Raw genomic sequence first — 22,380 nt, forward strand, 5'->3', positions numbered from 1 at the left:
TTCTGTTCCTCAAGCTTTCTTGATATCATCAGCCTGATTTAGGAGAATTGCCATTGTTAATCCACTGAGCGTTGGAATCCCTTGCTGATCCTACTTCATATAAGTTGGAGATCTTCTAGAAGATCCCCATCTACCTTCTGCTCATTTCTGTACTAGAAAAGTTGTATTGCTGCCTCTGATATAGTTTACAAAAAATCAGGAGCTGGTCACTCATTTCCTGATCCATGATGGAATCTCCATTCCACCCACAACTAACAGCATTTAACCCTATGAGTGCTTACCTGATGTAGTTATTACTGTTTTTAATGGAGCTTTTCCCCAGGGAAGTCTGCATACGAATGCAGCCTAAGAAGTGGGAGGGGAACGGAGCAGTTGCTATTAGCTCTTCTCTCTCTCCCGCTCTTCCCTCACATTCTCTCCTCTTCACCGCTAACAGTCTCTTCCACTGCACCTAGAAGATAGGGAGGAGAGCCAGGAAAGGCATCTGCTGCTAGCTCTGTGCTGTTTTTCCAGGCACCGTGCTAATGGTAGTTGCTCTTTTTCATCTTTGCGAGCTTGGAGCCTGCAGTAGCCAGGTCTGCAGTATTTGCATCCCACGCTCTCTAAGGAAAACAAAGGTCATACCCCAAATCACCTTATATCTGGAGGAGATGGTACATCTCACAGGCAACCAGGTGGGTTTTAAGACTGTTCTATTCTGTGGAATCACATACACTGAGAATGCTATAGAATTCAGGCTGTCATTTTCATGACCTGCGAAGTTGTCCAAAAATTAAATTATGGGCCAGTGAGTGAAATGATTTTTCGAAGGCAGCCTTCCCCAATCTGGTTCCCTCCATATGTCTTGGACTACAGCTCCCATCATCCCAAAGTTGCATGATGGGAGTTGTAATCCAACACATCTGAAGGACACCAAATTGGGGAAGGCTGGTTGAAATGCTGGTATTCATAATACAAGCTCCTCTTTGTTTCTCAGCTTTTTGTTTTATTTAAATAACAGGCTTGATATAATAGGGTAGAGTTCCGTGAGATGCAACATAATACATAAATGTAAGCTGGAACATAATGCATAAATGAAAGCAAGGATGGTTTTTACCAGTAGGGATTGATTGATGTAACAGTAGTTTCCTGGTGACATCATTGTAAATCTCAGCTGTCTAAAGATTTTTTTTCCAGAAGAGGTTATCTACAGGGCACTTTCACAAAATTACACTTAAAATGGCATTCATGGCTCCCTAAGGACTTTCAAAACCAAACTCTGCATACAGCCTTTATCATGCACGTGTCCTCCCTCCCTCCGCTTTCATTTATTGGTGGTAGTAGTAGCACTTGGATGGCTGCTATTGTCTGAGAGTGTGGCACTAAATAATTATATAATTGTAGAAAAATCAATAGATTAATTTTTGGTACTGGGTAACAAAAAGAGAGCAATGGGCTTTCAAAGTTATATTTTAAAGTGGAGGTGTAGAAAGGAAATGTTTGATTACTAGTCTGGTTAAAATAGATATCTATATTTCTCTGACAGAATGGGAGCTATATTACTGAATGACAAATTACTACTTTAAAGTTGTTTCACGCCTTTTCAGGAACAGGAAGAACGTTTAGAACAAAAAACATACTACAGATCCAAATCCAGATTTGGCTTGTGCTGATCTGTGGCGCTTTGAGAACAAAGGAGATATTTGGGTAGATAGCTGTGTTGATTCAATTATAGTTTATTACATGAACTGGTCTTTTTTCAGAGATTGACCTTGTGGGAAGAAAGGTATGTTTGTACTGAAAAGGGAAAGAAAGCTTCCAAACTGGCCCAAATGTTACATCCGTCTTCATTCTTTTAATTCCTTATGTGCCCAATAGGTAGAACCTTGTAACAGTTGACAAGTTCAACATTTTTAAAAGACCTCACCGTGGTTGTTCACACCTTATTCTTGGCCAGGTTAGTCACTATAATGCAGTTCTACTCAGGGCTGCCCTTGAAGACAGTCTGGAAACTTCATTTGGTTCAGAACGCTGTGATTGCAGTTGTGCCCGAGGTTGGCAGGATGGACCCTATCAAACCAATGTGTTTCCAAGTTCATGGACTTCCAGCTTGTTTCCAGGCTGAATTCATGGTGTCGGCTTTTTCCTGTTAAATCCTTAAATAGCCTGGAATCAGCTTGAGCTCTGTGCTCAGTTTTAGCCAACAGGAGTGTAGCTTGTGAGGACAAGATAAAGAGGGCTTTTTCAGTTGTGACACCTAAACTCTGGAATAGCCTCCCAAGATGTGAAAGGTACCTTAGCAAAAAAGTGAGAGTCCTCTTTGGAGAGGTTATCAGGCATCCTCTTTGCCTGCTTTTAAACAGGTTCTTAAGACAATTTTATTTTAGCAGGCATTTCTTAGTTAGCGGCTTCAGAGATGGTTTTGGTCTGTTCCTATTGAGATGGAGATTTTTAATTACTTTGTTTTGTTGATATGGTTGTTCTTTTTAATTGTGGTTGTGATTGATTTGTTGTTATTAATTTGTTTTTTTATTTGTAAACTGCCTTGATTTTTTTTTATCTTAGAAAGGAGAGGAATAAATTAAATAGAGTAAATAAGCAACAATATGGGCCAATATCTAGTGTCAGAAGTAACAGGAGTTTAGAAGTAATATTAGATAGCTGAAATTGAAAATGTCTTTACAAAGTTCACAAAAAAAGATAAAATTTTGACTTATTCATACATATTTATCAGTGAATCTTTGGCACCTTGCCATTTCACCAGGTCTTAATTTCAAATACTTCTCTTCTGCCACTTTACACTTCGGTAATCCTACTAGAAGGAGTTTTATTACATGTATTATTACATGTTAACAGTATTCTATTGTCATGCTACAATCCATACTAGAAAGATCCTTCTTGCCATCAAGAATCTCACCCTCAATTTTTTCATTCTTACCTGTGATCAGTGAAGTTGTATTGAGAAGAATAAAGTAGCCTTCATATAAAACTCTTGTGGGCGTGGTTCTTTGTACAGCTGTTTTGTATAACTGGATTCTAATTTCAGTTGTCTTCTAATTGCTTGCTGCTAACTTTATTATTGCATGTTTAGTTTTGGAAATAATTTTCTGTTTCACACATAAGGGGTAGGTCATGAAATGTTGTTCTGCTTGCTAATTCAGTTCTCCAAGAATTACAAGTAACAGATCAATAATGGGAAGTATAAAATCAGGAGTATAACTTTGGATATTAAACCACAAATTGATCTTCTTGTCAAACCATAAGTAAGTGCTGCTCTAAGACATGTTTCAGAGATGAGAGGACATTTTGCTACGCAGTATGCTGAAGCGGTGAGATAACTCATTTTATTCCACATGTGTTGATTAACTCTTCGGGAGCTCTGTCTGGCTATTCATGCTATCAACACTATTGCATTTTGTCTTCTTATTACACAACAATAAAGCACTTCTTCCAATCTAAATGACTCAAATCTTCTTTTCCCATCTGTAAGCAGAATGACAGATCTCATGCCTATTGCTAATGTTTGTGTTCCCATCATAAGACTTTGTAAATCTTTTACTTTTGTAGATGACCTCACTGTTATAATTGATTTTACTAACCCTAATCCATCACTTCCAAAGACATCATAGCTCCCACTGGCAAGTCCAGGAGGTGAGGAGGAGGCAGCTTTACTGTGCTTTTCACCCAGCGTATTTTTGTTAGTCAAAATCCCCCCTCCCACTAAAACCAGTTGACGGGGGGGGGGGGATTAGCTATGCCACTAAATTGAGAGGAAATCTGGATCTTTCTTCAGGGAAACAGAGTGTCCATGGATCCAAAACCAAAAAAGGGGAAACCCCACAAGAAATGCAAAAAAAAAAGAAAAAAAGAAAAAAGCAAAGAGGTAGAAACAAGGATGTTTTTAATACATTAAATAACTCAGATGCATTTTAGACCCTTTGGTTCTTCCTCAGGGTAATTTGTTAGAATGTAAGGGATATCATTTGCTTCATAACCACCAGTCTCCTATAGCGTTGTATTAAAAACATCCTTGTTTCTACCACTTTGCCTTTTTTCCCCTTTTGTTTTTGGGATCCAAAGCCAACTCCACCCAAGCCCTGGAATGCCCCATTTTGAGACTTACCACTAATGGAAAGAGTGCTGGTAGAAGATTGACAACCACAAAGCTTTCTTGTGGGCATAACAGGAGCCCCTGGGGCAAGTGCCCCCGCCCCGCCCAGCAGAGCTCCTCCGGCTGTTCTTGTCACATCCTACCCCCCTACTCCCCGTGGCTGAGGGGATTAGGATTGCTGTGCCCATTACTTTTGTTTTTCCTCCAAGTAGGTAAAGATTTTGGTGCTGCATTCCTTCCTAGACTGAATATAGAAGATCGGCCTTATAAAGATAAATATTTATTTCTTGTTTGATTTCATAATACTTCGTTTCATGTTAGGACCTTCTGACATTATAAATAACCGACTAACATGATTTAATTTGTTACTGCTCTGAACTTAACTACATTTGCTTAGAATTTAAGTTTCATTACAATCAGGCAACCTAGAAAGGAGTCTGGTGTTGAGTGGTAACAGAAATCTTGAATGTGGCTCTATGCATTTCGGAGTTAAAAAAGCAGCTTGCAAGAAAAATGCAGAAATTCCAGAAGTAGGATGCTTACTTGCTCTCTAAATATATACAAAACCTTTAAAAAAATTGATTAAGAAAACTAAAAGAGCAACTCTTTATCCCCCACCCCCCTACACTTGTAAATAAATAAATACATACACATATACAACAGCCATTTAGCCATGGTGACTAAATTGAGCTTCTATGTCCAAAATCAGTATACCTCTGAATACCAGCTGTTGCTAGGGGCAAAAAAACAGAAGTAGGCTGTTACTCCATGGCCTACTTGTGGGCTTCCTGAGTGCATCTGACTAGCCATAGTTGGAAACAAGATGCTGGAATAGATAAATCTTTCTTTGGTCTGATCCATCAAGGCTGTTACGTTCTTATGATCAAGGAGCAAAAATGTTATTGACTTCTTATGTGTTCCTAAATTGCTCAGTGGTTTAAAAATCTGTTTTCTTGGTTTATCATTGGTTTCTGGATTGACAAAGCAGTTGTATATGAATATAACGTTTGCAAGCATGAAAGGAGCTAAAAAGGATAACAGCGGTTGGATGAGTCTCTCTTTAACCCTAACCTTAAAACACTGATGTCTCATGGTAATATGCATGTAAACTGAAATGTGAGCTCCGTGGTATTTGGATTGTAGATTTTTACAACAGTTTTCGATGTCATTGCAGAATACAACAAACTAATTTGGGGTTAAGAATGCATGAAGTAAATACTGGAGTCAAACACTGTGTTTTGAATATTTAGGGCACTCTGAGATGGAGCTAAACTGGAAGTTAGTCTCAAGACCAAGTTCTGCAACAGTTCGGGTCACAGATTTGGGTTGGCAAGGCCTGAATCCCAGTCCATTGATTAAAGATGATGATGAAGAGCTACTTGTGGATGAATATCTTTCTCCCAGTAAGTTGGTGAGTAGGTGCTATTTTACTGCATCTGTAATGAGAATTCTAGAATGTAGCTAGTCCTGTTAGCCTTGCTAGTCAACACTGCATTATCATAGCATATCTGTTAGGATTCCAGTCAGATGGGTCTGTTGAAGGATGTTTTGGGGTACTCTTGGCTATTTCTTAGTCTCACGCACTGGTTTGACCAGCGTGAGCGTTCGCTTGTACCCACAGAATTAACACACGGGACCTATTGTACAGTACATTGATTTATGTTTAATATCAGAAGGATTAAAATTGTGTATGTTTTAACACTGCAGATATAATTAACATTCCTTAATGAGAGAAGCAGAGAGCTGTATTAGTATATGGGTTGTATACTTTTGGCATATTATAAATGGTTCTGTTTGCCATCTAGTGAGGTTCATCTACTCTGGTATAGTCAACTCTGAATATCAATCCACTTTCCCCAATGTTTCGGGCACTCTTTTTTTTTTTTGCTAATTGCTGTCATGGATTGCTCCTGGGACCTAACATTGAATTGAGATATCTTCCTTATTCACCTTCCCTTGTCCATGAGAGAGTCAATTACAAAACTGTAGGTGAGATTCAGGTTCTTTCCACTGGCATGAGCGTTTCCTGAGCAGAGTTTCACTCAGAGCAGCCCCACCAGTGGAGGGTGGGTGGGGGAACATTGATTCTCCCCAACCCTCTGGAGCAGATTTTCGGAGGCTTGCAGGGGTGGGGAGATTGGCAAGGTAGCCTCCTCCTCCTCCATTCAGCTAGTGGAAAAGCTCCACTGGATCAAGAGCCTCCTGCTAAAAGAAAGGAACCCTTTTATCCATGGGAAGCTTTTGCTGGATACAACCTACTATTTTCTATGTGTTCAGAAATTCCCAACATATTCTGTTAATATTTGAATGCTGTTTTGTGTTGATAAAATAACAGTGCTATAGCCTCATGGAAGAGAATGAGGCTGGGTTCCCTTGTGGTTCTTTCATTTTTATGTTGCAGCATGCATTATTTACTTGGTTACTAATTAAGGGCTGAGAAAGGCCTGAGGTGCACTGGAAATGGCTCACTTCTGTTGGCAGGGGGCTAGCTAGATGATAGGCTGCATTTTGAAGGGAATGAGGATAGCTGGGAAACTGGCAGCAACAATCATTGTACAGCACTGTCTGTGGGAAAGAAGCTTCAGCTAGGCTGTGTTTGGGCTTTTCCCTTTCTGTACAGCTGTTAAAGAAAAAGTCCCTTTGATTTTAAATGAAGTATGGTGACCCTCTATCTGCAGTGTGAAATGGTACATCCACGCAAGAGCTGTGTCTGATGAGGCTTCAACTCCACTGGTTTTAGCTCTGATTCACACTCTTCAAGGTTTCATGTGTCAAAAAACTGCTATGTTAGATTAATTACCTCTTGCAGTTACATTATTTTCTGCCAAATATGGACTTTCATTTGGCCTAGAAAATCAGTTTTGAATGAGTATTGTTGGAGCAGACTCTTCCTGCTTTTTTTTTTAAAAAAAGATTCAGCATTGTCAAGGAAACACTATGTTTGCAACAAGCTTTAATAACAAGTCTGATGTGCCTATTATCTGACCTCTTGTCACTCAGGTTACAACGGCTGCTTCCATACGGTTTCTTCCTTTAGTTTATTCAAGTTTATAAATAGTACTGCTGTTTAAACAATTGATTACAAACAAATGTTCATTATGTCTTTTTAGTGCTTAGATCTCTTTAATGGTTCAGTAGCAGGAAATCATTTTCTCGTCAGCACGTTTACACCATCGTTCTTAATGGTTTTGATATCTGGGAGCAGTTTTTCTTGCCTGTTAGCATTTCAAAAAGAGTAATCTTTTAAAATGGCTACTGTGTGCCCCTGATTTCTTCTTTCAGCACAGTAGGGCCAGATGACCTGCTTACTCTTGGGTGCAATGGTGTGGCCATTTGCAAATGGGTGTACTTTGCCTTTTTTTCTATAGCATTTCTTGATCTTTCCTGCGGTGACTTAATTTTTTTTTAAAAAAAAAAGTCTCCATGGTGTAGAGGATGTTTTGATCCAGAGAGTTTTGTAGGAGATGGACTTTAATTCTTGTAGTAAAATCCTGCTTTCATAAATCAGTGCCAATCCGGTTTAAATAGGAAGCATAGTTAGTATTAGTTGATATGTAGGGGCATGACCAGATGAGGGTGGTTGAGGGGGATGATCTTGTGATTTCATGCTCGTGAGATCGTCTCCCTTGTCTACATGTGGCATGCGACATTGCTGCCACCATTTTGGATTTTTTTTTTTAAAGGTAAAAGAACGCACAAGTGCTTGAATCCACCCCACCCCTGATGGGCACAGAGCTCCTGAGGAGCTCCATGCCTGGTTCCCAGCTCCTCGCGTTTACTTGCGAGGAGCTGGGACAAAACAGTGATGGCAGGCCACATGTTCTGTGGTCTTGGGATCATCCCAAGATTGTGGAAAAATCAGAATTGAAGGGTAGGGCGATATCCCGGGCCAAGGGAGGGATCGTCCCTCCCTGCTCCTAGGATGCCCTGTGCGTCATGTGGACGCACAGGGATGACCCCGGGACAATCACCGGGATATCGCCCCGTCTAGCCATGCCCAAAAATTTGTTTAAAAGGCGTAATTTGACCAGAAATATTTGCAAGTTTAGTTCAGAATTAATGGAAGTATTTGTCAATCTCCATCACACTCTGCTTCTCTCCCCACCCACCAGCAAGAACCTACAAATTTCTGCCCTCTGATGCCACATCTGTCCCTTTTGGCTCGCCTGCTACAGTTTCCTTTGCTTTCATACCTTCTCTTTGTTTATTCTGAAAATGGAAGATGATGCCAGTATGTGGTATTGTTTTACAGTTTTTCAATTGTAAGTCACCTTTTGGCCCTAAAAGCCCTCCCCCATTCTCAGTGGCTCATAAATAATTGTATAAATAAAACTATGCAAGTCCATGCTAAATTAAGGGCATCCATTCAGTTCTTAAGCATCCCAGATGTAATGTTTCCCCCCCCCTCTTTTCTTTCTAAAACGGGTAGGGAACCTGTGGCTCTCCAGATATTGTTGGACTTGAACTCCCATTGGTCAGGGATGATGGGAGACCAACAATAATATCACTTCTAAAGTTGTTGCAGTGGTTTTAATTGTACGTGCATTTTGCATGTTTTTGTGGTTTTTAATTTTTGTATATCGTTTTTAAATGTTTTATCTTATGTGAACCGCCCAGAGAGCTTCGGCTATGGGGCGGTATACAAATGCAAATAATATTAACAACAACAACAACAATAACAACGAGAGTACCACTATTTCTAGTCCTCATAATTTTGGAGATAATCTTAAAAGGTAAAGATTCTAAGGCTAGTGGGGCTTCCAGTGTTAGGATCTCTTATCTCTTCACAGCTTCCTGTCATTCTCCATGGAGCTCAGTCACAACAACCCTTCCCTTATTTATTTCCTGCTATTGCTTTTGATTCATTAGTACAAAGAATTTGAATGTTGTATTTGGATTTATATACTAGAATATTTGTAAATTATGTTTTTGCTCAAGGCTAGCTTGAAGTAGTTGGATTACTGATTTTCAGTAAATGGTGGCTATTGGATTTTAGATTCCCCCCTGCCCTGCCCATGATGATAGAAGTAATGGCTTTGCTAGCTTGCTGTGGAAGCTGGAGATGTGCACTTAACTGTGCTATGTGATAATCTGTAAGGAAAAATAATGTGGGACCTGTATCTGCCATTTAGATCTTTATTGAATCACTTTTCTTTCTTTCTTTCTTGGCAGAAGATCACGTTTGAATAGTAAAGGTAAATTAATTTGACAGGGAGGCCGCAGACAGAGTGAACAAGTGTAAAACATGCCAGACAACTGATGGAAGTTTTATGGAAAGAAGGTGGGGGAACTTGGTTCATTGATGAATCTCTATTTGTTTAGCTTGACATATGCAATCTGAGAGTCACAACATGGCAACAGGATGTCAGTGCAGCTGAGATTTAAAGAATGCTGAGTGGCCTTGGGGAGAGAAGAGCAAGAAATCAAAGCGTGTTTGCCCAGCATTATAGCTGAATAATATGTGGAATAACAGAAATAGTCAGTGGCTTGTTCTGAATCAGGTTCAGCAAAATATAAAAATTTTTGCCTGGGTTTTAAAGTGCTTAAATAAGTCCATTGCTATTAAATTGATATTGTTTGGTGAAAGATAAATGAGGAAACGTAGGCTCTGAAAAATATTTGATTATTGGGAGTGCAATCTTTTAACTGGTTTATCTTATATTGGCTGTCTTAAGCATAGGTTTTGACTCAAACTGTAAATGCCAGAGCAAGGAGGGCTTGACGTCAACAAATGGATTTCAACTTAGCAGCTGAGACAGTCTCTGAGTGCATTTACTGTAGCTGAGAAGTAGTCTGCATGCAGCCTTCTTAGACTGCCAAGATGTCATTTGCACCTCTCTCCTGCCCTATTCTACCCTGGCTGTAAATTCTTGTATATTTGTGTATTCTCTTTAGCTAGCTGTTCTGGCTTACACAGGTCTGTTTCTTATTGCTGCTGATGGACCTCTGTACATGTCTGGTTTAGACCTTTGCTCTGTCTAAATCAGCCTTTCTAAACTTGGTGCCCTCCAGATGTGTTGGATTGCAATTCCCGTCATTCTCAGTAAGCATGGCCATCTTGGCGGGGAATGATGGCAGTTGCAGTGTAACACATCTGGAGGACACCGGATTGGGGAAGGCTGGTCCAAATGATACTAAGATGTGCTTGAGAGTTGTTTACTATAGAATATGGATTAGCAGCATGAAAAATAGCTCAGGCCTGGCAGGAACAGAAAGTAGGTCTTCAGATGTTTGGACTTTGGCAATGCTGGCAGGGGCTTCTGGGAGTTAAAGTTCACAATCTATTGCTTTTTATACTGTATTTTGTATTTGTGCTTTTAACCTGTTGGTTGTTTTATGATGGTTTTAATTTTTGTGAACCGCCCAGAGAGCTTCGGCTATTGGGCGGTATAAAAATGTAATAAATAAATAAAAATAAATAAACATCTGAAGCTTTACCTTGTGCCGACCCCTGGCTTAGGTCACCATCCTACACATACTTGTACATTGATGGTGCTATATAAATAAATAAATAAATAATAATAATAATAACTGGGAGTAAATCCCATTGAACTCAGTGGGGTTACTTCTGAGTAGACATGTTTAGGATTACACTGTCAAAATGCAGATGTATACTATTGTTAACTGATGATCTGAGGTCAAATAAATGTTTAGCAATGTTAGCATTTGGCTGGGGTATGTATGTAACAGTTAGAAAATGATCTCTCATTTCAGTGAAGACAAATACAACTTGAAAATGCCAGTTCCTGCATCTGCTTGCAGGTATAATGGGTAGTAACAGCCAACTTTTTTTGAAAACTGTTGCTAAGAAGTTATGAATTTGCTGAACTCTAAAAGATGGATAATGTGAATGCACATCTGGAGACGCTTATGTGGTCCCCACATATGTAGTCAGTTTATTTTAGAGCTTTGGCACAATTATACATACACCTTTTATTATTTATTTATTTGATGGATTTGAACCCCACCTTTATATCAAGAAAAGTAGTTTACTTACAGAAATAAAACTTGATGAAAACAATAATAAAACTCTTACATTAAACCACAATGAAAAGCACAACAGTAACAAAGTTGTGTTGTGCGCATGGAAAAGTCTTGTCTTGGAAAAGGAACATTTCAATCCTCCCCTCTCCGCAATTTGTTTTACTGCTGTTGATTATAGGTGACTGACCATTGGTGTGTTTTCTTCCAAAATTATCCTCAACAGCAATTATTATTGGGGAGATAGACTAGCTTTCAAGCAATATTCTCTTACATAGTCATTCATTAGATGAACTTGTTTTTCTTAAGTCTGATCAAGTCAGGCTTTGCTCTCTCAGTGCAAGATTGCATCTTCTGCATTGAGCAGGGGTGTTGGACTTGATGGCCTTAGAGGCCCCTTCCAACTCTACTATTCTATGATTCTAGATTGAACAGGGTGGGCAGGGATGAGGGGAGATTATAAATCACAGGTAAGTTAGGTGAGCAATCTGAGCTTCCCACTGGATCTAGCAGTGCACTTGGACAATCTGTTCTCTTACCTGGAGGAGGGGATCGAGCAACCACAATCTATACTTTCATAAACTCTAGGATTAACTGCTGCAGTGCTGCAGAGCATTTGACTTTAATCTGTTATACAATACAGCAGCCTCTCCGGGCACATCTGAGAACATACAAGTGTAGAGAGGATCACCCACCCATCCACCCCAGCATCAATGGTGATTTGGAAGATGAGTCACCGTTCATGGCGTGTGCACTTACACCTCTTTTGCTTCTGCTAAACAGATTTTTGCATTGTTTGATCAGAGCTGACAGTGGCACAAAAGAAATGTGTGTACACCACAGGAATGAAAAGCATTTTTAAACCACTTTAATCTCTCTAGCAACTACTGTCTGTTTTCAGCCTTTTGTCCTGTGCTGTAGCAGTTGCACTACCTAGTCGCTTTCACTTCCAGCACGATTGCACTTGGAGTTTATCTTTCTTGCATATCTTAGGGTGAAAGCGCATGCTATGCGTAACTCAATTATTGTTATTTGGGACTTCTTAAATAAACAGTGCAGCCTCTGAAGCTATCATTTGAAGTGGAAGACTGGCATGCGAAAGGGGTTTCTTAATTCTTTCCCCATTCTGCTATTTTTCTTCTACCTCTCCCCTTTGCTGCTCTTATCCCTACTAGAGAAGAAGAAGAAGAAGAAGAAGAAGAAGAAGTTACTATCTTTTCTCCAGATGCAGTAAAAGCAGCAGGAGGGCAGTTTTCAGGAGAAAAATGGCACAGCGCCATTCTTCCACTTCATTGAAAAAACACCCTAAATAAGAATCACGGAACAACATGAAATACAAAATGTTCCTTTTAGAGAACTTGCTGACCCACTGAGATCACCTGAAGGCTCTTCTCCATTTTGTGTTGCTGATATCTAGCAGAATGAGATGTAGATTTTTTCCATAGTGGCAGCTCTAGAGTTATGGAACTTTCCTCCACACCAGGCCGATTTTGAAGCAACAACAGTGTTGACAACGTCCTTTATTTTTACTGTCAAACAATGATTTTTAGTTGCATGGAGTTCCAGCTCCTAAAACTAGGAATGACAAATCAAGGGTACAATGTAGCTGTCCTCCTTAATTGACAGATAGAAAATTGAAAGGTTTCTTTGTGAGGTCTGTAAATTTATTCTATTGAATAAGATACCAGCTTTCCTCTTTTTACAGAAAGGTATACAGTTGCTGAATCCCTGTAGAGTTCAAGGACTTTGTTGCTCTGAAGATTGAAGACTGAATTGTTGAATATTTTTGCCTTAAAGCAGCCCAGGGCCAGTGTAGTATATTCCTACTGAGGGGCAAATGCTCTTTTATATTGAATCAGACCCAAAATTTCATTTCTGCCTACTTGGATTCCCTTGCTGAAGCAAAACAGCTGGAAACAACTGCTGATAGCATTAGCATGAAGGAATCCCCCAGGTGGAATGGGGCATACTTTTTGTACTATGTCATGCTATCTCTTTGCAGTTTGGCATAGCAAAGGTCCATGGAAAAGAATTGGGTGCTCCAGCAGTCTCCAGCTGTCAGGTTTGTTTTATTTTATGATCGAAAAGTATAACTTTAAATAACTTGGAGATCATTTTAGCACCTCCTTGGGAAGTGGCAGATTGCAACAATGGTTACTTGTCTCTTGACCCTATTGGACTGGGCACTGTAAAGGAAATGATCCATTTAGTTAATATGGCCCAATGACAGAAAGAGTTTTGGTACTTTATCTAACTGGTTTACTGCTGCATAAATATACATAGCTCACCAGTCATTATATAGTGAAGAATAGTTCTAGTTCATTCCTATTAATCCTTGTATTATGTAGCATCATTAAAGGTATCCAAGGTTTGCCCAGTTACACAAGGATTGAGATTTGTCCATTTACACAAAGATAGAATTTGGCTCACACTGAGTAAATGGGCTGCTTTGGACAGTACAATGACAGGCTTTTGGGAAACCTGGCTTACCAGGATTGAGCAGGCATGCTGATGCATGTGCTCCAATCACTCCCACTTGGCTCCTCCTAAAAACAGGACGAGCTAAACAAACCACAGACTCTCTGTCTGTGGTTTATCATGACATCTGCACCAAGAATTCTGGCTTGGCTCCCCACCCAAACAAGCCATAGTCATAATGACAACAGCAAACCATGGCTTATGACTGGCTTGTTGTGGGAGATGTCAGTTCAGATGTCATGATAAAGAAACCATGGACTGAGAGTCTGTGGCTTCTCTGGAATCTGGCTTATCTTGATGTCTGAACCAGGCCATGAATCCCAACACTTTTTATTCCAAATTTCCAAAAAGATGCCTCCCCATGTATATACCCTCTCTTCTGAGTCATTTTTTACTTTGTTAATTTTTTGAACGGAATATTTTGGTTTAAAAATAACTTCATTGTTCAATGCCTTTTAAAATAGCATTCTAACTTCGTGTGCTGATATTGGGTTGTAGAGCAGAATTCTCACATGAATGCATATGTGGACTACTAGGGATTCATATTATATCTCAAATGGTACTCTAGTTGAAGTGTTCTATGATTTCTGTAAAGCCTTAAACTCTCACTAATATTGGATTTGACTGCAACCCCGAGATGTCTAAAAAGGAACAATTAGTAACATTTGTCTATTTTCTGCCTCTGGCTGATAATGTGTCTGTGTAAAGAGATTTGGTGTCTTTTAATGCAACTCAAGTTGAGCATTGGCAACTACTTGTCAGAACTGGGAAACCTAGCCTTTAGCCAAACAGCGTGGCTATAGAACAGGTGTTTGTTTTTTAAAAAATAGCCTTTGGTATTACTGCATGCATTTCTCCTGAGATGCTGTAGCACTACAGTTGAAATTGACTACTATATGGAGGTTTAGCACAGGAACTGGAACTTAAAAATCAAGCGTTGGGCCTTCTGAGAGCTTTTTACATAGGGTTGAATTATGAGGAGACTATGGAATACCATAATAAAAGGAAGCAAGTTTCATGCTAACTTTTTGCTTGTTGTCACAGAGAACACTGACAGGACTGGATGATCTGCGGCAAGTGAAGGCCCTAGAGATGCGTGTAGACACAAGAGAGAACAGCTTGGGAAACTTTGGTGAGAAAAAATTGATTCTGACCGAAACCCTCTTTGTTAAAAAAAAGAATTTTAAGCAACAGAAGCTCCCCAAATGGAGCAGTCCTCTGTGTGTGTATGTGCGTGTGCGTGTGCGTGCGTGTGCATGTGTGTGTTAATTTCTGAATGCTGACAAAACAGGAATTATATTCAAAGTAAGTCTGAAAATAATTGTTGGTAAAGTCATTCATAATGCTACCAGGTTTCTTTATGCGAGAGTCATAAATCAAGTTATCCACTGTGCACCCTTAACTTATTTGATTTTTGCCTTCTAGCAGATGCTCTAAGTTGATTGTATGTCTGAGGCTGCCTTCTTCTCTGGGTTAGAAACACAACAGAAAGTGGTCTTGAATGTTTCCGACAAAAGAAAAGTAGCCTTTGTCAAATATACATATGTAGGGGGAAATATTTGACATACCAGTTTTTAGAACTGATTTGTCCTGTAATTCTCCCAAAACAGGCTCATGTAAACCTTGCATAACAGTAATCACCAATGGACAAACTTGTTCAACAGCATAAGACTTATTGAACTACTCGGAAACTTGTTCATTGATTTGAACTTGCATTTTCCACAGGCAAAGCTAACAGCACTGCAAGATCAAAATCGACACCTTCTACACTCCCATTTTATATATTGGAGGAACCAAAAATAATACAGAAAACACACAAGTAGGGACCTGCAACAGAATGTTGCAGTCTGGAGTGCTTAAGTTCAGGATACTCTATTCCATTTCCTCTCCGTTTTCCACCCCCCCCCCTGCCAACAGTCAGTCAGCATCCTATGATTACTGATAACATTTAGTCTTCTTTGAGCTATTTTTTGGGTTCTGTCCCATGGGTTCCACCCCATTTTTTATTCTGTATTTCTGCCAACCTTGGCATTGCCCCATGCCTGCTGTTACCTCAGAGTAGATGTATGGATGGTGTCGTTTTGGCTACGTAAGTGACGGCATTTTGAGAATTGAGATCGCTATTCATATATGCAAGTGGAAACACTGCACAAAATGTTGCAGTGTGGAGCTACTCTTTTCAGTTCTATTTTCCCACTGGTCTGCAGTCCCCCCCTCTCAACTGTCAGTCAGTATTCCATGGGCATTAAGCACACTCTGGCCTTATTGAACTATTTTTGGATGTTCCCCCCTGATGTTCTTTTCTAAAGGTTTTTCACACTTCTGAAGATCTCAAGGTTCCCTTAAGTCTGTGGATACTTTCCTCTTGTGTACGGGTGGTACTGTTTTGGCTACAAACATGCATGGACTCTCTGCTGAAGATGGGTATTGGTGGTTCTTCAATAATATATACCACCACTGGGTGTGTATTCTACTAAAACACCAGTAACAAGATAATATCAAATATGAAGCAAGTCTCTTTATATTTGTTCATTGGAGTTGTTTGTGCGCTATGACTTTGTCAGTGACCGGCAGAGATTATCTAGCAGTGAAACCTGCAGACCCTGATCCCTACTTCTCTGCCTTCCTCCCACCTGGCCAGGGAGTGCAGCACCCTACATGACTCCTGCCACAAATGCTGCTGCTCGTGCTCTTATTTTTGCTGTTTGGATTTTTCCTCCTTGGAATTCTTCCTTGGTTTGGATTTAGTATAAATGATTATTAGATTGTTTAATGTTGGTGTATATTTATTAATATAAGATGTTTTGATTAACCGATGTGTGCACCTATTTAAATCTTGTTATGACTTGTAAGCGTTAGACAATTATCTGGAAGTGTTGCTGTATTGGGTAAATTGTTCTGATGTTGCTGTAAGCTGTTTTAAGCTTGGGTTACTGTGGAAAGTTAGCATATAAATAAGTTGCTGATGATGATTTTGTTGAAATATTAGCACTGTGAATGCTTACATGGGAATCCCACACATTCACTATTCCTTACTGCTCTCCTGATATCTCATCCATTGATTTTAGTAGTTCAGATGCATGCAGGGGCAATTATTTAAATTAAGTTCTAAATCATCAGGTGGGCAGCTTCCAGGGGGAGCACTTTGCCCCCCACCTGGAATTATGCAGGAGCTGCACCCTTCCCCCACTGGGGGATTTTTGCTGAGAAATGGGACACCTCAACAGAATTGGGCTCCCAGCAGCCTGTCAAACAGCACGAGGAAAGCCATCCCTGTGAGCCATGTTTCTCTGCAGACGCAACGATTCTGCTCAAAAGCAGCCCATGTGGGGAGCGGGCACCCTGTGCCCCAGCAGAACTGCGCTCCCAACAGTCTGCCAAACAGCTGTTCGGGGGACCGTCGGGAGCCTGAATCTGCTGGAAACAAGGGGTGCCCTTTCTGTGCACCTTGCTTCCCAATAGAATGGCTGGTATTTAGGGGCAGCCACAGTGCGGATGGGGATCAGGGGCTCTGCCCAACTGGCTATGGCAGGATGCATGTGGCCCACCCCTGTTCTAAATGAAAGTTAACAGATATTGCTATGAAATGACACAAGGTTGTACAAGATGATGAAAGAAGTTTCAGGTTTTTTTAGTTGTGGTACTGTTAATTAGTTTTCAAGTTTAGGTAGTGAAGCACTAACCACTATTACTTATTGCAGAGCAATGACAGTAAGGGGAGGCCTCTATGGCTTATCTAAACATGCTTGTTTAAAGAGTCCTTGGGTTCCCCTTCTTCTCCTAAGATATTGATTGTGCAGATTTTTGTAAATGTGTATATGAATGAAAGCAATAGTTTTGAGAACATTAACAGATATTGACCTGGTTTGCATGTAACACCAAATCATGGGTTGTTTAGCCCAACAACAAACCCTGTGTTCAAACCCTGGGTTGTTTGTTCCTCAACATCGCAGAGTTCTAGGTTTGCATGTTGTATCAAACAACCCAAGAACAAGATGTTCCTGACATGAAAGCTGATGCATTGTATTATGACAATAGGGAAAACACAGCCACTCATGAAACTTTAACAGGTAAAAAAATGTATGGGGAATCCTGTTTTAAAAGTGTGGATTGTGTGTTATTTACAGAGACGAAAATGCTTTCAAAAATAAAGAAGAGACATTGTGTGGATAAGCCTGAAAAGAAAGAGAGATAAGATGCATAAGTGACAAAACATATGATGGATACTGTCTTTGAGAGTGTTGGAAGTTGTTTGAAAGGGGCTTTGTGGTGTACTAATTTTCGCCTGCTATTGTCTCTAATCAAACAGGTGTTTTTTTTAAAATACAGAAACCTCTTTGACCATAGGTGAAAGCTGGATGAGGGCATACGCCACAGGCAGCAATCCCTCTTTCAAACCTCCTTTCTGAAAAACTTGACTCAGTAGAAACAGATGTTGGACATAGGGAGGTGTTATCAACATAACTTGTAAAATGTCAGTTACTGGTAGTGTAAAATGTAGTCAGGCTGTCTGTGATCCATTGCAGGCAAGCCTTGTCTTAGTATGAGTTCTTCATATGGCATAAGTAAAAGAAAATATATTGCACCACAGGAGTCAACCAAATATTATGGAGAACAAATATATAAGCTGTAGTAGTAAAACAACTGAAATTGTACGCCTGAGGGTCACACACAGACTACTGCGTTAGCCTGTAAATTATTCTTTTTCTTTCCTGTTCTTACAGGTACTTATCTCCCTAATCTAAAACAACTGAAACTGAACAACAGTGTGCTTGCATCTGTGAGGTAAGGAGCTATTACTCAGAAAGTAAAGTCCAGGATGCTTTTTTGCCCTCTTCTTCCTTCTCTCCATAGCACCATCTTGCACATTTTTAAAACGTCTTTATAACCCATAGAGGTTGACTTGGATCTTCATCTTCTGCACACTGGGAAAGCTTAATGGAGACCTATTGTTCTATTGCATGATACAAGTTAGAAATTAAGCACTGAAAACAGCTATGCGGCCCTCCAGATGTTGTTGGATGCTTCTCCCATCATCCCTCAGCATTGGCTATGCTGGCTGAGAACAATGGGAGTTGCAGTCCAGCAACATTGAGAGGACCACATATTCCCCATTCCTGACTTCAAATGTGCAACTCATGTTATGTGATTTACCTGTTAAATGCATCTTGCAAAATCACAGGGAGCTAGTGCTTGATCCTTGGAGCAGAAATGTCAAAATTCTTCCTTCCAGACAAGCAGCCTTGTTAGTCTGTTGGGTTTTGCTGCAAAGGGTCTTTGTGCACTAAACCCCACTGCAATCAGAAGTATTATTCCTATCTTTCATATTGTTGGGCCCAACAGGAACATGATCAGGGTGCATGGGTGGGTTAGATGTCTGTATACAGGTGAGAAAAAAACCTTCCCAGGCTGTAGTCACAGTAAACTGAGCGAATAGTCTTAAAAATAGTCTTCTTTTAATTTTGTTCCTTTATTTGTGTGTTTTCATTTACCAAATTTTCCCCTCCAGAATGTGGAACTTTTGGCAAGGATTACACAGATAGAGGACACCAATCACAGCAGTCTGGAGAAGGGGAATAATAATGCATGGGATGATGTAGGAGGAAAGAGACTGGGGGAAGACAGGGAGATGTGAAGAGCTTGGCAGTACCATCTTCAGACCTGTAGAAACTCCACATAGACAACCTTTGCTGTCTGCACTTTTCATATACCCTGCTTGCGTATCTTTAGAGTTTCTGCAAAATCTTTGAGGTCTATGATAAATATGTTCTTTTGTTTATTTAAAATGGTAGAAATCCCTTTCCTGCTTGTGCCAGGATCTCGTTTCAGTGCACAGCCATGTCGATCTCGGGATCCCCTAAAAATGATTGAGGTATGGATAAGATTCTGAGAGTTTTGCCTACTGCCAGTTGCAGTCTTTGGTTGCACTCTGCAGGGCAGTGCTTTCCATCAGTTGGCAGGCACAGAGGCACTGCTAGGAGCCACACCAGGCTTCCTTTTGGCTAACTTTTCTTTCTGTATATTAGTAAAATAAAATTGCAAGGAGTGGACAAACGGCAGGGACTAAAGCCTGGCAGCTTTCCTAGGCTAGGGTTGCGTCAACAGTTTTAAAGCAGCTGCTCAAGGCAGGCGTGGCTCCTTAGGATACATTCATAGTGTTACGTGCGCTCCACTTAACCACCTGGGGAGAAGTCCCAACGACAGCACTCCAGGGTGTAGCTTGTTTGCTTGGGTTTTTTTTGTTGATAGTCTATATTTCACATCCATCCCACTTTGTCGGTCAAAAAACTCTCACAGAGATTTACAAGAGATGAAATTACATAAAACAGCCTAAAATTACTCAATCACAATCAATGTACAAATCGTTTTAAAGAGCATAACTTGGCGAAGGACAGAGTACTTAAAACTATTTTTGGCACCAGCACTGTCACATTTGCTACCCATTAAATCAAAGTTCTGAAACAGGATGCAGCCACAAGGGCTGGTATCATTTTAAAAATTAATGTAGCTTAATCCGTTTTGTGCCTAATCCTTTGTTTTCAATCATTCAGACCCATGTTTAGGTTGTCTGTGTGATTTGGGTATTTGATCCCAAAATGTGTGTGTGTGGTGGTGGGTTTTTTCATGTGCATGAATATGGGGAGAGGAATAGAGGGTCAAGGACATGGTCCCCCAGGGCAACCCCCTTTAAACTTGCCTCCTTTCTGCTCATGTCTCAGGTTTTATTTCCATCTCCATTTGCACTCACCCGGCCTGAAATGAGGTGTAAATTGCAAGGCCGTGAATGAAGTGCAGACTACACCAGCTGAATTGTATTCAATGTCAGGTTCAGACCCCCATCAGGCAACGTTCAGAGGAAGAGCTGATTGTACCAGTGGAAGTAGGCTCTGCAGAGAGCCAGTTTCGGAGGCCTGTCAGTTGCTTTTGGGGTTCTCTGTAGTGCTGCCTGTTTCCCATCGGTGCTGCTACCATCCCATCCCGCAGGATTAACAGGGCAGCAAGGCCCTCCGTGCTACAGGGCCCTTGCTTGCCAGGCCAGTCGCCAGGTCTAGCAACTACTTCATGGCTGTGCATCTTTGAGCAAGTGAGGCCCATTCTGCTCTCTGCCAGCAGCAGATAGCCTACGTGGTACCTAGATCCAGAAGCAGCTCCCCACTTGTGAGCATTAGGCCATGGATTTAAGAAATAAATTGTGATAGCCTTTTGTCATTAATGCTGGCTCACCTGGTAGTCTTTGAATTTTGAGTGATTTCAATTCCTAGTGGATCCATAGCTGTTTTCGCCAAAGAGCAGGTCAATTAATTTTCTTTGGGTTGTTCTGGCACTGCGCTGGGAATGAAAAAAGGCGTGGGTCTAAGGGCTGCTGTTTGTATTACTCTTTTACAATATTAAGTGGAATCTGCTTTTGCAGATCAATCCTTTCAGTTATTTCTATAACTTAAAACACCACATGGAAAGAGCAAAAATGCACAACCTTTTTAGGGGGGGGGGGAAATGGAACAGTTATAAGTGACAACAATAATATTTTTCTCAGTAATAGTAACTAATCCCAGACCATATTGCTAAATGTGGTGAGCTGCAGGGCTTTATGGCCGAGCTTGACAACAGGATGTCTGACAGGCACACCAAAGAAGAAGGCCTAAGAAACTAGCGTAAAATGGATATGAGACACACCAACTGTTCTTTTCCATCATGTGAGAGGCAGTGGTTGTGTGAATCTAGCTCTGAAACTCTATACAAGAGCTTTCTGAATTCATTGTGTTCTTTGACATCTCCTGTTAATTTTAAGGTCAGACAAAGCCAGCTCACAGCATTCAGTGGGAGAGTCCCTTTTGGTTTGGTAGTTGTGAGACGGGAAGCCTTGTTGTTGTTGTTGTTGTTGTTGTTGTTGTTGTTGTTGTTCTTATTATTATTATTATTATTATCATCATCATCATCATCATCATCATCATCATCATCATCATCATTTATATCCTGCCTTTTTCCTTCAAGGAACCCATAATCTTCCTCATCTCCATTTTATCCTCACAACAACAACCCTGTGAGGTAGATTGGGCTGAGAGTCTGTGACTGGCCCAAAGTCACCCAGTGGGTTTCTATGGCTGAGTGGGAACTAGAACCCGGATCTCCCAACTCCCAGTCCAACACTTTAGCCACTACACCACACTGTTTTTCCAATTGCAGCAGTATCAAAGCCTGTGAGTATTTTCATGTAACTCTGTGGGTCTGCAGTTTATTTCTCAAATATCTAGAGGTTAGCCCACTGATTCTTTTCTGGTCATGTGGGAAACTATATACACAGCATGAGATGAAAAGGTATTGCTTTAGGTCCTTGTTAATTTCCTACTTTACACTTCTTTTATGAGGCTTTTACTCTATTGCTTCCATCTATCTATCTCCAGCCAAGTAATCTCAGATTTATGAAGTAATAATTGAGGGAGAAACATGGAACATTCTCTGAAGAGAGCAAGTTAAAAAACTATTTTTTACTCTTCCATGATGACATATGTTACTTATCTTCCTAATGATTCTGGCAAAAAGGACTATATTTCAAAGCTAATGGGTTATTCGTTCTAGTCTGGCTAAGAGCCGCAATTTTTAATCTAATTGCTTCTGCTTTCTAATTTCAGGGATGAGTAAAAGGATATGTGTAAAAACCAAGATAAATACTTTCTTAAAAGGCGGGCTGTTCTATTAGATGCAGCTTATGTAGCTCTGCTTTGGGCATAAGCCATTGTCCCCAATTGATGAGTGGCCTATCCATTTTAAAGTATCACAAAGCTGCCTGTTTGTTCTGAGTGGCCTTTGCACTGCTTTAGCAGCTAATGTTC

The 22,380-nt window shown here is 40.4% G+C and overlaps 1 protein-coding gene across 2 annotated transcripts in view; it reads left to right on the forward strand.

Annotated features, from left to right (window-relative positions):
- Nucleotides 1-22,380, forward strand: part of LRRC56 (leucine rich repeat containing 56) — a 52,836-nt gene that overhangs the window by 8,748 nt on the left and 21,708 nt on the right. The window contains exons 2-4 of one of the 2 annotated variants that reach the window (XM_063117081.1): nt 5,341-5,501; nt 14,594-14,681; nt 18,274-18,334. In XM_063117081.1, the coding sequence (XP_062973151.1) occupies nt 5,352-5,501; nt 14,594-14,681; nt 18,274-18,334 (299 nt within the window). In that variant the 5' untranslated portion in view covers nt 5,341-5,351. Of the gene's footprint in view, nt 1-5,340; nt 5,502-14,593; nt 14,682-18,273; nt 18,335-22,380 lie in introns of those variants that run through there. The other variant, XM_063117082.1, reaches the window with a different exon arrangement.

The sequence above is a fragment of the Elgaria multicarinata genome, chromosome 2 (assembly GCF_023053635.1).
Source record: "Elgaria multicarinata webbii isolate HBS135686 ecotype San Diego chromosome 2, rElgMul1.1.pri, whole genome shotgun sequence".
NCBI classification, from domain to species: Eukaryota; Metazoa; Chordata; class Lepidosauria; order Squamata; family Anguidae; genus Elgaria; species Elgaria multicarinata.